This window comes from Haplochromis burtoni, unplaced genomic scaffold (assembly GCF_018398535.1).
Source record: "Haplochromis burtoni strain Fernald_Lab_line unplaced genomic scaffold, NCSU_Asbu1 Contig_155, whole genome shotgun sequence".
In the NCBI taxonomy this organism is placed as follows: Eukaryota; Metazoa; Chordata; class Actinopteri; order Cichliformes; family Cichlidae; genus Haplochromis; species Haplochromis burtoni.
The window spans coordinates 1062595-1079433 of NW_024582516.1; the positions used below are offsets into that span (position 1 = coordinate 1062595).

General features: G+C 38.6%; 1 protein-coding gene across 1 annotated transcript in view; it reads left to right on the forward strand.

Annotated features, from left to right (window-relative positions):
* The window catches only part of LOC102292800 (amyloid beta (A4) precursor protein-binding, family B, member 1 interacting protein), a 27280-nt gene continuing 10441 nt past the window's right edge, over window positions 1–16839 (forward strand). Inside the window, exons 1-6 of the mRNA XM_005932118.3 lie at window positions 1–254; window positions 6554–6613; window positions 7674–7761; window positions 9571–9860; window positions 11971–12048; window positions 13697–13856. Coding sequence (XP_005932180.1) covers window positions 6554–6613; window positions 7674–7761; window positions 9571–9860; window positions 11971–12048; window positions 13697–13856 — 676 coding nt within the window. The 5' untranslated portion in view covers window positions 1–254. The remainder of the gene's footprint in view (window positions 255–6553; window positions 6614–7673; window positions 7762–9570; window positions 9861–11970; window positions 12049–13696; window positions 13857–16839) is intronic.

Here is a 16839-nt window from a genome sequence, read left to right on the forward strand (position 1 = left end):
TGAAAGTGCTGAACTCTGTAGCAGGAATGCAATGACAGGTCTAGACCTGAACTTCCGCGTTAAGCAGGAAGAAGCCAACAGTCAGACAAATGCAATCTTCAATCTGCTCGCACACCCAAAATCTGCCTGCATATGACTTTAATTTTTGGTGTCGAGCTTAATTAGGGAATCGTTTTTCGAAGTGGAGCTGATGTCCATGAAGCTGTTATCTTGAAACTTAGTGGCGAAGCAAAGGATTAACACATTTTAAAAAGGTGAGTTTCATCTCTGTTTGGATGTTGTGCCTTTGGATATAACGGTAACAACCGAAGCTGCTTTCCTCTGAACGCAGAGCGAGAACATTGTTCGTTGATGTCTGAGCACATTACAAGTGAGGATTGTGGTGGCTGTTGTGCTGAAAAACAAAACAAAATAAAAAACAAATGAGAGATTTGTTTGTAATATATGTATATTCAGCTACAGCAGAATAATTTAGCTTGAGGACGTTATGTACAGATATGTTGTAGATGAGAATCTTAGACATCCTGTCAAACTTTGTGAGTTACAGCGCGCTCTGATAAAAACTCTCAAAAGGTTTTAAATTTAATAGTACGAGAAATTAAAGAAAACTCTTTTTTAGAAGATTTTTTTTTACCATGTTTTAATTTGGTAAAAAGAATGTAAGTTCATATCTTTCCAACTGGGTGGACCCCGCTATCGTCTCATAGTGCTGCATGACTCAATAACCACATGAAACTAATAGGGCCGGCCTCTTATATTAAAGTTAATAGTGCTGTCAGTTTGTTGTTGATGACGGGAACATTTTGTATATTTGGCTTGTGGCATTTTTGGTTTTAAATCATGTCACAAAAATATGAAGTGAATTTGTTATGAGTTTAACTGAACGCATTGCTTTCAGAGCGATGGATTAAAAGGCTTTTGGTCGAGGGGGTGTTTGCTTTTTCTAAGAGATGTTAAGCAAGAAATTTTATTAAGGGTACTGAGTGCAGTAGGTTTGAGTCTGATTTGAAACCTGCTTCAGCAAACATTAGGGTTCTGATTCATTTTCATACTCTTCAGTGGTTTGTGCCTGCTGCTCAACCTCTAATTTGCCTACTTTGCAAAAAGAGCACATCAAGTCTTGTAAACACATCTGCTTAAGAGCCTAGCACAGAAATATGATCCGATCATACGAGGGAGAGTTTCTGTATGTTATGGTAAACACTGGAGTTGATGTCTGCTTTTGATTTTCTACCCTGGAGCTACATATGTGTGGCATGTAAAAGGCTGAGACATGTATTTGAGATTATTGGGGGAGGGGGTGTTCTAGAGGCTATAAGCTATGAGGTGCTTTTAGATTTGCTGTTTTTTATTATAAAAAGTACAACAGTACAGTTGCCGCTTTTCACAATGCGCTCATTTGTCGCCCAACAATAACATTTAAGAACGCCGATAGGTCACAAATGCCTTTTGTCTGACAATAAAATAGTGAAAAGTGTGAAGAGACAGTGGCACAGTTTTGTGAATTGAAAGTGTGAAAATGTGACTAGAAGTTCACAAACATGAACTCTGTTGCGGTAAACTGATATATTGAAAGGCACATAAAGCTACAGAGCTTGCAGAGGAAAAATTCCTGGTGTTATTAGTTTGGTTTCTTTGTAGAGCTATTACTCATTCATAAAAGGGACACTGGGGTGACTTTGAATAGTTTAGCTGTTCTGGTCTTCAGCTTTCAAGTTTGCAATTTTTTCCGGTTACTGATGATAAAATCTTTGGCCAGATTTCTTTAAGAATCCTTTAAAAGTCTGATTTTAAACGGTGCTTTAATCATGGCCGTTTCCTTGTGAGGTATTATTGACTATTTGGTCAAATGTAGGATTTATTGTGTTTTCTGTGAACAGCCAATTTATACAACTCCACAGATTGTAGAAATAATCAGTGTAGCTTCCAGATCTAAAACGCATTTGTTCTAGTAGCCACCAGGGGGCGACTCCTCTGGTTGCAAAATGTTATGTTTTAAACCCTCATTTAATTTAATGCAACACTAACTTTATTCATTATGTTTCCATTTATAGTAAAGTAGATGCTGAAGTTGGGTATATTTCACAACCTGTCAACATTGTGTTTGACAAATTGCTTGTTTTCAAATTCACAAACAGCTACTATAACTAGGTAAGCTCTGCCAAAGTACACCAAACTCATCCCCTAAAGCTTGAAAAGTTAGAGTACATTATATTCATTAGTTTCTCTCAAAAAAAAAGTAAAATTTCAAAGGTGGATTTGGTCATCTTTGACCAAATCTAGGATACCTTCAAGCTTCAGAATCCCCCATCCTTAAGGTCACATTTGAGTAAAACTAATTAGTCCACCCATAATCACACTAGTGGTGCTGCAATGACTCTGAGGTTAACACCTTTATCTGTGTATCAGCTGCAGGATCACACCTACAAATAGCCCAGAAAAAGTCCATTCTTCACATTGTGTCTGAGATATCACTCCACTAATGCACACGTCTAAGACACTGAGGAGGGAGTGTGTTAAAATTGGGTCGATTTGTTTTCACCAGCGGAAGCCGTCTTGTTTTCATGGTCTGTTCCTGCCGCTTCTCACTTCTCCTCGCTAATCTGGGAGCGGTTCATTTCATGCATTTGGCGTCAAAACACAGCCTCTCAGCAAAATCTGATTGACTGACTAAACTTCTCTTCCAGTGACTTTAAAACTACTAACAAAAAGTAGCACCAGACGTTCAGAGATGGTGCGTTCTTTTACTCGAAACGTCTCACGCCGACCACGTATAGGTGAAAAAAAGTGACATAATGAGAACTGAGGAAGCAGTACCATGAAATTTGCAGGCAGCTGCTTGTGTCACCATTTCCGATACCATTTCAACATTGCAAGTTCCAGGAAGTTTACCAGTTACCACTTCCTCCTGGGGGTAAACCGTTTGTGTAAAAGGTGGAGGATTGCGCTCACGTGCTATAGCGGTGAGCCCCACATATGTACGTCACATGGAAATTATGGTGCACAAACAAATTCTATCAGTGCGCAGAGGCGTTTCAGTTTATGAACCGTGCGATTTGATATATGACACCAGAAGATTAACAGTTTCTTGTGAGCTTCCAACACGCAGCATCTGTTAGATGTTTGAAACAGTATTGATCCTGTATAAACTCTTTCCTGGAACACAATCAGTCACTCTTGTCTCCTACACAGTGTCAATGAGAGATGTACCCCTGTGTCTTTTAATTAAATTCCAGCAATTTATTTTTTTCATGTTGGATCTAAATGTCATTAAACACATTCCAGACTCTGTGACGAGTGAAAGCAGGGAGTTAAACTCTGCAGCATCGCCCAATATTTTCCTCTCTAATGGACGCTACCACGCAGCAGAGAAAAAAATAAAGACTAGAAGATAGCAATGCAAACATCTGTGCAGAGAATCTCACTGCATGAGTTAAACCAATTAGATTAGGGCTGATTTAAAAAAAGAGGTTGCAGCTACCCCCACCCTTCCTCTTGCACACCCAGTGAAACGCTTTTAATTAGTGCTTAATTCACAAAACCAGTCAGAAATAAGAAGAAAATGCATTACATAACAGACTCATACACGTTGTCATGCTTAGTCACCCTCTAAAGACTCATACAGAGGCTGAAAAAACACAATAATAGGGTAGCTCTTTGATGCTAAGCATTCTTGCAATATGAGGTGTGGCTTAGACACAGTGAGTACAGCGCATCGGTTTCTTAATCAGTTTAACCACACCAAACTTGAGACTAACCCCAGCAATTTATAACTGACCTGAGGCAAACCGAAGCTTATATTCATGCAGTTTAATCACAGTCCGTCAAAATGAGTAAGCCAGCAACACTCGGGTTAGCTGGTAAAATGTCTTGATTAAAAAAGTGTTGTTTTTAAAAAAAGGTCGCACTTATTTTATTGCTTTTACTTTGAACATATTAACAGTGAATCAGGTGTTACTCAGTAACTGTGCTGCGCCATGCTGACATTGTTGTGACGTCAGATTACAATATTGAATAATCTGCATAAAACATTATGCAAAGTGGAGCTGTTTTTTTCACATTGACTCACATTGAGATGTTTAGATAAGCTGGATGTGTTTGTCATCGTCACTCTATCTCAGAATGATAGAAGGATAAGATCTGGCTGAAAGCATTAACTGCAGCTGAGTGTCATATTCTTCTTTTATATTGTTTCACAAATGTACAAGTTCTGACCAGTGAGATCTTTTGACCTGATGATGGTGCTAAATGTACTAAAGATTCAGACTCATTCTAATTCATTAATAACTGCATAGTCTGCATGTTAAACAAGAATATTTATATCTTTCCCTTCAATCTCTTCAGTAGATACGTAGTAAAAGTCATGGAAATCGGTGATTAATTTTAATGCAGTCTTTCTGGTAATACAACCAGGCACAAGCAAATGTTTACTTGTTATTTTGTAGCATTCAGGTCAGTAGAAGGTGAGAAGGTGGAACCAGTGAATCCGGATGGTTTACTGGTCATGAAACTCCTCTAATGAATTAATTTAGTAGTGACAGCTTCAGCAGTTACCCACTCATACCTTATGTTAACAAGACTTTAGTAATAATATATTTGCAGTCATGTGAAAAGTAGGCCACTACCACTATCCTCTTAAGAAGTAGCAGCCAGGTGCTGCTAACCAAATGCATTTGATTAACTGATCATGAGCAAGTGTGAGCACGTCTACAAAAGCAGATCTGGACTCTTCAGGTTTGTGTTAATGCAATGCCAAGGGAAAAAAGACATCAACGGTCATCTTAAAGAAGCAGTTGTTTAATTGTCCTTTAGTCTGTGAAAGGTTACAAGGCCGTTTCCACACACTCTGAAGTCCGTCAATCTACAGTGAGAAAGATTATTCACAAGGGGATCATTTGAATAATCTTCCCAGGAAACCATCACCGTGAGGTCAGATCATGCAGTACTCAGAGAAACTCCAAAAAGAGCTACACCTCAAACTCTACCTCAGTTAGCATGTCAGTTAGCATAAGTTAGCAGAAGACTTGTTTGCATGGGTTTCCAGGAGAAAGCCTGTTCTATTTAAAAACAGCATGGCAGCACTGTTTAGTTTAGAAAATTTGCATCTGAACAAACCACTCTGTACACAGAAATATGATCGAGTGTGTGAGGCCATCTGTCTGACACATGAAGCTTGGCTCGAATTTTGCCTTGAAATAGGACAAAGATCCAGAGCACAGCACCAAATCTACAACAGAATGGCTGCAAAAGAAAAGAATCAAGGTGTTGCAAAGACCCAGTCAAAGTCCAGACCTCAAGTCGATGGAAATGCGAGATCTTAAGAGAGCGGTGCATAAATGAGTGTCTTCAAACTCAAAGAACTGAAGCATTGATGTAAAGAAGAGTGGGCCAAAGTTGCATCTTTATTAATGAGAGACTGATAAAGTCATAAAGTTATTAGATTAGAAAAGATGGTTCTATAATTCATTGATTTATCGGCTGCACTTCATTTGCAGTACAGTGGTCATTATCAGAAACATGCTATACTAGAAGCAGAAGAATTAGGAGAGCCCACATGTAAGCAATATAAAGTAAGCTACCATTAGCACCACTTTAACTGGATGAACTCCCACTGACACCTTCAGTGTTTCTGTGGTACCACTCACGTACCAGCATATGAAAACAGGGACTCTGTTTTGACTGCACATTCCAGACCATCATAACATTTGCTTTGAGAAGAGAGGCTTCAAATAATACGTGCAGGGGAGACGGCCTACTGTGCATAATTACGAATGTAAATCTCAAGCGAGGCTTTCGGAGTGGTTTTCAAAAAAGGCGCAGTGACCACGGTGGCTCCTCGGGCTGTTACTCTGCTTAAAATGAAAAACATAACCTTCATTATCCTGACATTTCGCTTCATCCATCCACAATGGGGGATGTATATAAATCTGTACCAGCCTGATGTATGAGTCCATTTTGAAACTTGATCAGCAGTTAAGAGCAATTTCGAGCTAAGCACATTGTGGAAGCTTGCATACTTTATGCTCTTCCACTTTCCTTAGGCATCATAATGTTGCATGCAGTTTTTTCTTCTTCTTCGTATAATGATTCAAACAAACACTCATCATACAACACGAAGCATGATTTCAAAATCCAGATTACTAAAGGACACAGCATAAAAAAGTCAACTCTGAATATGACAGAAAAGGCAACATAATATTTACTCGCTGCTTCACTCACTTGCTCCAACAAGAGACAACATGTTATGGCAAATAATGACTGCCTGCAGTTATGCATACACACTTTGTTCCTTCAAGTCTGGGTTGGACATGTTTCGCAATATAGCGTAACCTGGGGAAACGTTTTACATCTGCAAATACTTCACAGCAAAGTAGCAGCACTGTATCAGCACTCACTGCCTGCACTTGCCTTTAACCATGCAAATGGACATACCGTCTGTTTCATCTTCATTATTCAGTGCAGCTCATTAATACATATTATAAATATTATATTTTTTCACATTGGAAATAATGATAATTTCTATATCTGATTATTCTATTGATTCTTTCACCAGATGGACGACATTGACGCCATGTTCAGCGCCATGCTGGGGGAGATGGACCTCCTCACCCAGGTGACTTACCAGCCATTGTTTGCTTATATATGTTTATATATACTTATTCTATTCTTGTTGCTTTATAGCACAAAATACCCTTAGAGCCATCTTTTCGAAGCACAAACATTGAATATGTAGGTAATTTTCAGTGGATGAATAATGTGATAGCTCCTGTCCGTTCTGGTGTGTATAGCAATTTACAAAATAGACAAGTTGTAGCTGTGACGACAAAATAAAACAAAGACAAAACCAAGAACTGAAAGAGGAAAGAATGAGTGGATGACGCGTACCCAGGCGCACCCTGAAGATACATTTTTCTGCTTCTTTTTTCCTCCAGTTTCCAATATCTGAAATAAGCGGGTGTCACGTTTTCATCTCTTTTTCTCCATTTAAATTTAAATATATTTAAATTATGTTGTATAGAATGTATTAAACATGACAGGATTTAATATGATACCAATATAAAGTAGCAGAGGAGCTTGTGCCACTACCATATTTTCTGTTAATGAAAGGCATAAATCTCAATGTTCATGCAGCACATAGACAAAAATACATTTTTTTGTTCAAGCTGCCCGTGATTAATTATCTCGCCTAAGGACTTAGAGATACTTTTCTTCTTCAGAGAAGATGACAAAGTAACAAAAACCCACCATCCTTAACTGAGATGTTCGTGACTGAGACGAAACTCACTTTGTGGTCATGTAAGAACCATAAATACCACCCTTTTCTGGAAGGGTGGGTTAAATGGCAAAACCCAACTGAGTAAAGATTACGCCTTTTTTTTCTCCCTCTTAGTAAAAAACCCCATTGATCACTTTAATGTTTTCCATCTCAGTTCTTCCAAGATGGGGTGTCATGTTGTTCATGCAGTGGGTACACTCTCACTCTTGCCCCCCAAAAGAAAAAAAATACAACTCTGTCCTCTGACATAATGCTTTAGAACAGTTTGGTTTCAGAGCGCTCAAACATGAAAGTGTGCTCCTCTGCGGTGGGGGGGGGGGTGGGGAAGTATTTTGGCTGTGCAGAAATTGTATTTGCGTTCTTACAACTACACTGCTTTCTTCATTCTTTGTCTCAGAGTCTCGGAGAGGAAACGGTGCCCCCTGAAGCTCTCTCCAACACAAAGAAGGAAGTCAACTACTCCATCGGCTTCACTGACCTGAATGGTGACTTCACATTTTGACATTATGTGTAGAAACACTACAAAGAGCTGGGCGTTGAGCTTTTGTGCAGTGTCAACACCCGAGTTGTGCAAGGGTGGGATGTGTCGTGTGCTTGCTCAAATTAACAAGAAGTAGCATGGAAATACACAAAATAAAAAATAGAAAAGGTGCACTTCCTGGCAACTGAGGGCACAGATTAAAGTCTAATTACTCACTGTTTGCCTCTAGCTTTAATAAGCTAAAAAAAAAAAAAGCTGCAATAATGTTAGAACAAGGTCACAATATCAGCTGGTGTTAGCATTTAACTTTCCCTTTTTCTTCGTTCATTGTAAATGCCATTAAATCTTGTTAGAGTGAGTTGATAGGCTGTGCAGCACTTTATAACAAATGCCTGCCTTGAAGGACTTTGCAAATGGAAAATGTCCTTGATATAAATAAACTATCAATCACAACAAATGGCTATGTTTTATAAAAGACTATAATCTACATGCGCTCTTGCAGCTCAGTAAGGCTGTGCCCAAATGCACGAGTGCAAACTGTTAATGCCATCCACTTTAAACTTAGCAAATGTATTACTGGGGACCAGAGTACGTGCAACGCAGAGTGAGAGGTAGATTAAATAAGGTGCTTTCACATTTGCGCTAAAGGGTTGCTAAAAGTTGCCTGCTCCACTCTGTGTGTAGGGTTCAATCTCACCATCAACACACATATGTATTTGGCTACAAATTTAACCATCAAAACAATGTGCAAAATTTTTAATTTAACCTTAACATATTTCTATATTAAGATAAGACAAGACAAGACAAGATTAGATAAGATAAGGGGTCAGGGGCCTCCTGAAATGCTTTAATCCTTAGGCAGAGGTGTAAAAAATACTCAGAAAAAAAGGGGGTTGGTCAAAGAAATTTTGATATGTTATCAGTTTGATCCTCACATGATCCCACAAAGATAGTAGAATAAGTACATGCCATTATTTTTCAAAAAATATTTTTCAAATTCTATGTATCTGTAGTTAGCAGTGAGTCGAACAAAATTCTGTCTCGAATGCAAACTTTAGCGACCGTTAATGCAATTGTAATTGTAAACGCAACATCAGACTAGATGCTATAATTGCTCTGTGTGGGATGATGTTTATGCAGACTGGCCTAGTTATTAGGGGGAGATACATAAATAATAAATGGTCATACAGAGTTCAACACTCAATTACTAACAATACAATTATTATAGTAAGATTTATTTATTGTCTTTGGTTTCCTGTGATGAGCAGTTCTCCAGAGCTGCAACCCTTACCTTGAAAAGCCACAGTCACACACATTAGTTAAGTGAGAATGGCCTCAGAGCTGGACTCTTTTCATAGAAGTAACTTTAAGCCAAAATAAAGTAATCCTGGTTGCACTCGCTCCAAATCAGCAAAGGCAAATTATTTTTCACTGGTCTATAACATACAGTTACTTTTCTTTATAAATGTGTTAACTTAATAATGCTTTGAGGAATCTAAATACAGGACAGCCTACAAAAAGCAAAACTAAAATTTGCATGCAGACGAAACTGTTGCTTCCTCTACTGAATTCTGAAACTTGATTCCTCAGTGGAGCAACATTGGGAACATGAATGAGGAATAAAATGAAAGAACTCCTTTCATTGACTTTGTTTAATAAAACATAACTGAAAGGGGAACTTGTTCAAAAAAGGAAAGTTCTTCATAATTAGGGGAAAAAGGCAAATTACTTTGACAAAAGGAACAAAAGGAAATTCTATCCAACAATATTCTCTATTGAGTTACTTCCTGACAAAATGTTTCTGCTTCACCAGAGTCCCTTCATGAACTGGAGGGCAATGACTTGGACGCACTCATGGCCGATTTGATGGCTGACCTCAATGCAACGGAAGAGAAATTGGCAACAGAGATAGAATGCTTGAAGGCACCGTCAGCGTCTCAACCAGACTTCCCACCACCGCCCAAGGGCCTGAGCATCGAACCTGCCCCATCGCACATTTCACCGTCATCTGCAGGAAGCAGAAGCAGCAATGTTAGCACTCCTGTCCCTTCTGCTGCCTCCTCTTTAGCACCTCCACCTCCTTCTGGTGCAAAGCCCACAACGGTGAGTGAGCCCACATGCAGCAATTCTGCAAGTTTAAACCAGAGCATTAATCAAGGGTTGAGAGAGCTAGTTTCGAGGGCAGTGCCACAGGTCAGAAGGAAGAACCGTTTGTTGAGCTCCTGGTAGAACGAATCAACAACGTCACAATCTTTCTTTTATTTGCGCATGTCTTGGTTTACCATGAGTAAATGCTTTATAAGCCATGCGTGACAAGACAGTTTTACAACAAAAACATCACCAGTTTCCAGCACATAAATTTAAGATGAGTTTTGTATGTTTTTGTGAAACCTGGAAGAGTGGTATTGCTCTTAACGGTGAGATCATAGCAGAGTCGTTCCTGGATGGAGGCATCTGTTACAGTTACAGAGACGTGTGAGGCGAAACAGCCGAGGGTCTGTCTGGAACAGATCAAACACATACGGCAATGAGAAAAGTGTAACAGGATCGATAGCAAAGGTTGGGCTTGGAGTAAGGGAGGTAAGATGTGACAGTTTTGGAGGTGGGGAGGGGGGGGGGGAGGTAGACGGGAGCTTATTGCTTTAGCAGAGGTTGTTACCTCATCTGTCTGAGGTAAAAACACCAGCTGTGCTGAGGCAGCGAGTGCGTCACTGTAAGGTAGACGTGGACGAGTTCATTAAAGTTGCAGTCAGGATTTTCACGGGTGATTGCATCTGGAGAAAACAGTAACCCAAGTTAATTGAGATCTAGCAGGTAGGATTTAATGTCCGAGATGGAAGTCTTGCATGGAGATTTCAACACCCACACAGGAGGGGATGAAGTGAAAACAAGACATTACACCTCTTCAAAAATGTTGAAGTGCTACATCACAGAGATAGACTTGCTAGAGTTTGATCTTCTGACTCGCCCTTGGGACCCTTTCTGTAAACTAGAAGTACGTGTCATTACTTTCTTTTTGACACAGATACGACTGTCTTTGCACAGTGAAATATGAAGCCACAAACAGCAGCCAGAAAAAGTTAACCCTAATCATTGGATCTGTATACAGCTTTATGCAACATAAACCTCCTAAATGATGTATAATGATGAGAGCTATAGAGCTGACTGGAACTGGTTCTATGGAAAAAGACTTTGAGTCGGTCACTAATGAGTCACAAAGGTCTCTAACCAAACAATCACGTTGTGTATTGTTTCTAAGGCCTGAATCCACACATGTAAACACACCTGAGGCTACACATAGGAGTGGTTCCACTTGAAAGTAGGACCTAGGTGGGATGATAGGCTCAGCCCCCAAACACTTGACTAGTGTTTGGAAGAGATTATGGTTTTGTTAAAGTAAACAGTTTTACAGCAGTAGATAATAATAGAAAGCTCCATTTTCTGAGCTTCCAGTGGTGGTACTGGTGTACTAGTGTTGAGCTTTGCTTCATTTAAAGGTGAAGATATACTTTACATGCTCTTATTCGCACAGATGTTACGTTCTGCCTTACAGTAAAATGAGCTATAAGTCATAACAGTATTCATAAATGATCTAGTGGGTCATTTTCACATTGAATCACACCTTGAGAGTGCGTCACTGAGGTTGCTCCTAGTTCAAGTGAACTGCAGTAATCTCATTAACCTACACATGTTGTTAACCTCAGAACACCCCATAGAGTGTCATTATATGGAGTAATACTACATAATGCAATTAAGTAAGAGTTGTCTGCTGGGAACTTTGTGTTTTACACCTTTGATGTACAATATCCCCCTCCTCATCATTAGCCCCGTTAAAAATTTAAAAATGACTCACAGAGATGTCTCATGCTTTCTTTTTTTCTTTTTCTTTTCTTTTTTTTGTTACAAAACTGCAATATTTTTTGTTGTGACTCACTTTATATGATAAGAAAGGAATTTTTGGCAACCTTTATTTTAAATTAAAAACAGTTTTCCTTTGAAATTGTATATTGTCGAACAAATACGAGATTATAGCAGGATACACCCTAAATAGGTCGTCAGTCTGTTAAAAAGTGAATTAACACATTTTCTTTATGATTGTGAAGTTTGTTAATTTTCTTTTTGGTGCTTACATTGTACTTTTCTAAAAAAATAAAATAAAATAAAATAAGTTGACGACCATGTACCATCTCATCCCTGTGCACATCTTATTCAGGAGGAGATCGAGGCGCAGATGAAGGCAGACAAAATCAAACTCGCTCTTGAGAAACTAAAGGAAGCTAAAGTTAAAAAGGTAAGACAAGCAAACACCAACTTCTTGTTTTGCCCTCTGAGCTGACGTCCACTGGCAAGAGTAGAGACGTATAGAATTACAGCTACCTGAACATTACTGTAAAAGAGTTAATGGTCAAACATAGCATGGGTTTCCTTTCCTTTTTTCTCTTTTGGAAGAGCCATCAATCACAGTAATGGATGGTTACTTTCATCCAGTCAACATCCCGCAGGACAGTGTGGTTTCCTGTTTGGGGGTGATATGCGGACACTTTCTCATCTTCAAAGCAGCATTCAAAAGCTCAGACATGTGTTCTTGCATGCAAAGCTACACTTCCAGAGCAGCAATTTTTACACAAAACCAAACTAGTTTCACGCAGATGGCATGCCATTCTTTTATCATAGATGACTGTGACTGATACGACTGCCAAGTTTTACTCTTTTACTCGTGATTTGGCTCTTCGCAGTGACCTAGTTCCCTGTTAAGATGGTAGTTACAAATTCTTAGAAGTGAAAACTAAAAAGGAACTTTTTCTAAAAAGCCATGTGTGCGTGTGGAAGCTGAGGAAACACAGGCCACTTTCATATGGATGTGTGTCTCTGGGTTCATAGAAGAGATACAGAAGTGCCAGGTGCACTTCCAGGAATTTCAGCAGAAAGTGGTCAAAGGACCACAAGTTTCAGATAAGCCCACTGGTTTCTTAGCATGTTTGGGGATATTTTTTTATAAGATAGCATCTTGGGGAGAGGAAGTGCTAGGAGGAAAATTAAATTTCCAGCGATAGTTCATTCAACCACATGTCAAAACCCGACTGTTTTTCAAGGGAGGGTGAAACTGAGTGACTTGTGACCTGAAGCTCTAAATCCTCTTGTGATAACATCTCTGAAACCCCCATTTTTATGACAAAAAGCAAGCAACTGGCTGACCTTAGTGCGGTGAAACTCCTCAGCTTTTCCAAAGCAGGATTTCTTACCAGATGAGAGGAATTGTGAAACCACATGAGCCTGCAGGGGGAAAAAATGCTTTGCTCTGGGGCAAAATTAATCTCATCCAACACTCTGAGTGAGGTGCTAAGACTGCAAAAAGACAATGAAGAAGAAATTACAGCAAAGCTCGAATCAGAAGACAGAAGTGCTGATGCTCGAAGTCTTCCAGTAAAGCTAACGTTAGGAGACAGAAACATCCATTTACTGTGCATACCCTGTAATTAAACTGGCAAACAAACAAGCTGCATGTGCATAAAGGCTGGATTTAATGTCTTACACCTGCTGCTGTCCAACATGTTGAAAACCTTAAACTTAAACCTTTTGCTCTGTTTCTTGCTGGGAGTTAGATTAAAAGATGCAGGCTAAATCTAGTTAATGCTAATCTATACTGTAAATGGCTTTCTATGAATACTGTGAATGCAGTTCTGTACACAAGACGAAGAATGTGCTTGTTTGTCCAAAGATTACAAGAAGTATACAGTAAAAATGAGCTTTAACTCTTTTGCGAGTTTTTTTCTTTGGCAAGCTAAGGTAAGCTAATCCAGTTTGCCATAAAAATAGAATTTTTAAAATCTAAAGTTGTGCAAGAACACCAGAAAACATCACTTTTATATACTGGAATGATATTTTTTGTGCTTGTGTGGTAAAAAAAAAAAAAAAAGCTGTGTTTTTCTGTTTGACAGTTGGTGGTGAAGGTACTAATGAATGATGGCAGCTCCAAGACGCTGATGGTTGATGAGCGACAGAATGTCAGGGAAGTTCTGGACAACATGTTTGAGAAGTCTCATTGTGACTGCAATGTGAACTGGAGCATATGTGAGACCAACCCAGAACTGCAGCTTGGTGAGTTACCATAATATAGCATGTAAGCTACCATAGAGTAGATGCTATACAGTGATATGTTGATGGTGTTAACTTCTTTTAGGGTCAAATGACTTAGTCTGATGACCGGTCTGAAATTATCTGACAACCATCGGTTGCTAGAAAAAGATACATATTCCCTGACCGTTTGACAAAAAATGCTCGTGACTGGTTTGGTCAGTAACAAATTGCTGTGGTTGCATCAAGACACCATGGAAACACTTGCTAAGTAACCGCTGAGCATTAGTGAACCAGAAACAGAAACCGTCGTGCAATTTGAAATGTGTTGACAGTTTAGCTTTTATCTTGAAGGTGATTCTCCATTTCTGGTTTCTGTTACACTTTTTTTGAATTTTTATTTTACTACTGCTCGACAAGTCAGTGTCTTACATGCAAACTATGGACAGCCATGGCAACTATAGCAATCATGAGGAGGTTTTTAGTGACCAATTTTATCAGCCAGTAACCTCCAACAGCCACTCACTAACTGGTCAGGGGTAACAGACTGGTGGTTGTATCATGGTCAATACAGGAGACAGTTCTTGATCAATGTGAGCATAATGTCACACCAAAAAACTCTATAGATGACTCTTTGTCTTGACCTTTAAAATGTTCTCTGAATGAGTTTATGGGCCAAGTCACTGATTTTTATTCATAATGACTGAAAAGTTATGTCAGTTTTGTAAATTTTGGTTATTACAAGCGTCAGAAAGGAAGGAACCCTGTAAGGAGTCTGAAGTTCAAATCTCAGTCACTGTTAATTAATGGTAAGTCTAAGTTGAACTGAACAGAAGTTACAGGCACTATATGCAGAATAGCTCGGTCACATATTTCTAGGAGACGGTACTGTATAAAGCTGTGTGTCATCAGCATAGCTGTGGTAAGTGACACAGTGTCCGTTAGTAGAAATATATACTATATGTACCTTTAAAAATGCTGCAGTGAGTCTGATGGGAAATGCAGCCGCAGTGTTGATGGAACCTTTATGGCCAATGATTTTAAGGCACCATTGCACTATGATTCAATATGTAGTTATTTCATAAGATATTTGCCGTTTTAAAAACCCGCAGACAGGTTAAGTGTTTTCAGGGGAAAATAAGAAATCTTTCAGTGCAAAGAAAAAGACGTTTGCGATTCGAGGAGCAGTTTGGAATAAATCAAAGAACTTGATCGCACGAATGAGTAACTACCTAAATGACATTGGCAGAAAATACAGAGAAAGATGTCAAAGTTGTGCTGACACCGCTTCACCGACAAGTGACACCTGGGTAATTTAGTGCAGAAACGCCGCGGCAATAAGCAATAGCTGAGCAGCAAATATATCAAGAAAACCAGAAAAACACAGTGGTGGTATATTACTGTGTTAACAACGCCAGACTTCAGTGTGTTTTTATATGAACTGTCAAACTGTCTCAAACACACTCACACACAAAAATATACACTCACTGTACAAGGTGGGATATTTCATCCTGGTCGAGATGATGGACTGTGTTTTTATTGGCACGGTGGCAGCCAAACTGCACCGAGCTCACAATGAAACACTGATCTTACTCCCATCCATCTCTTTCTTGCCCTCCTCCTCTCCTTTATATTTATATTCTCTGTCGCTCTCTTGCTTACACTCACACGAGGAGTGTAGACAGGTGGGTTTAATTTGCTGTATCGGACACTGTCAGTCATCCTCCCTGTCATGCGGAAATAGAAGCCTTATGATCTCAGGCCTCCGTCTGAGCTGTCTGTGCTATATTTACTTCGGCTGCTGGGCTGCACCTCCATTGGCGGTACCATCTGCTTTTTGTGTTTTCTTACCACTTTATCAGATTTTAACAGAGATAATTGGTGTTTTTAAATAGCCATTTTTCTATATCATACACAGAGATTTGTTTTATTTCATCCTGAAGCAGTTTTAATCAAATACTGGTGGTAAAACCATTAACTTTTGTGAGCAATAAAATATGAGTCGTTATTATTTTGCTTCAAAGAAATTTTATATGCTGTTGTGACGCACAAAATTAATGGCTAAGCGTTGAATTATTCAATTTCTTATTTTAAATTTGAAGATGAAGAATAAGAACATGTTAATCCATTGCAGTTTACATCTTTAGACATTCATCATGATTATATAACTTTAATAATATATTATTTTGCTGGGGACTGTGGTGTGTAGAAAATATTACTCAGAAACAGAAAAATCATAAATTGTTAATGACTGTTTTCAACAGAGGATAAATACACGTTTCTGACAACATGAGAGGACAATGGTACAGAATAATAAACTTTATCAGATTGGGATATATATCATTAGGTTTTTTTCATAACACTTGTTTTAAAAACGTTTTCCTATCAAAGAATGTGTCTGTTAAAGGGTATAATACATGTAAAATAAAAATAAAATCTTCAACTAAGACTTTACTCTTGGTACGGATGGAATAAATCAACAAAGCACTCTCATATATATATCATACTGTACATAAAAGATGGACAAAACCACTGTGACATCACCTATTGGTTTAGACTAGATTGTCTAGATTGTCTTTTTCACAATAATTTTTAAATAATTTTTCGGACATTTTTGCCTTTGTTAGATAAAACAGGGAAGATTAGACAAATGTGGAAACCCAGTGAGCTAAACTACCAGTCATGACATTTACAAGTGAAGGTGGAGTGCTAAAGGTATCAGCTAAAGCTAACTAGCTTGACTGAACCTGCAATTTAGTTATAAGTGTCATATAGAGAAAGTAATAAAGTACTAAAATATCACTCTCAACAACTCTGAAAAACAATTCTTGAATGGAGGAAATTAAATTCACAACAAGCCATATTATTTCTCAAATAATTATACACAAATGCTCTTAAAGTAACAAATTAGATGAAATGATACCTAGCATGTGGATAGCAGCTATGCTAATGTTATCACCAACCTCTTATTTGAAGCAAACAATGCAAACGTCAAGCCTTTGTACAG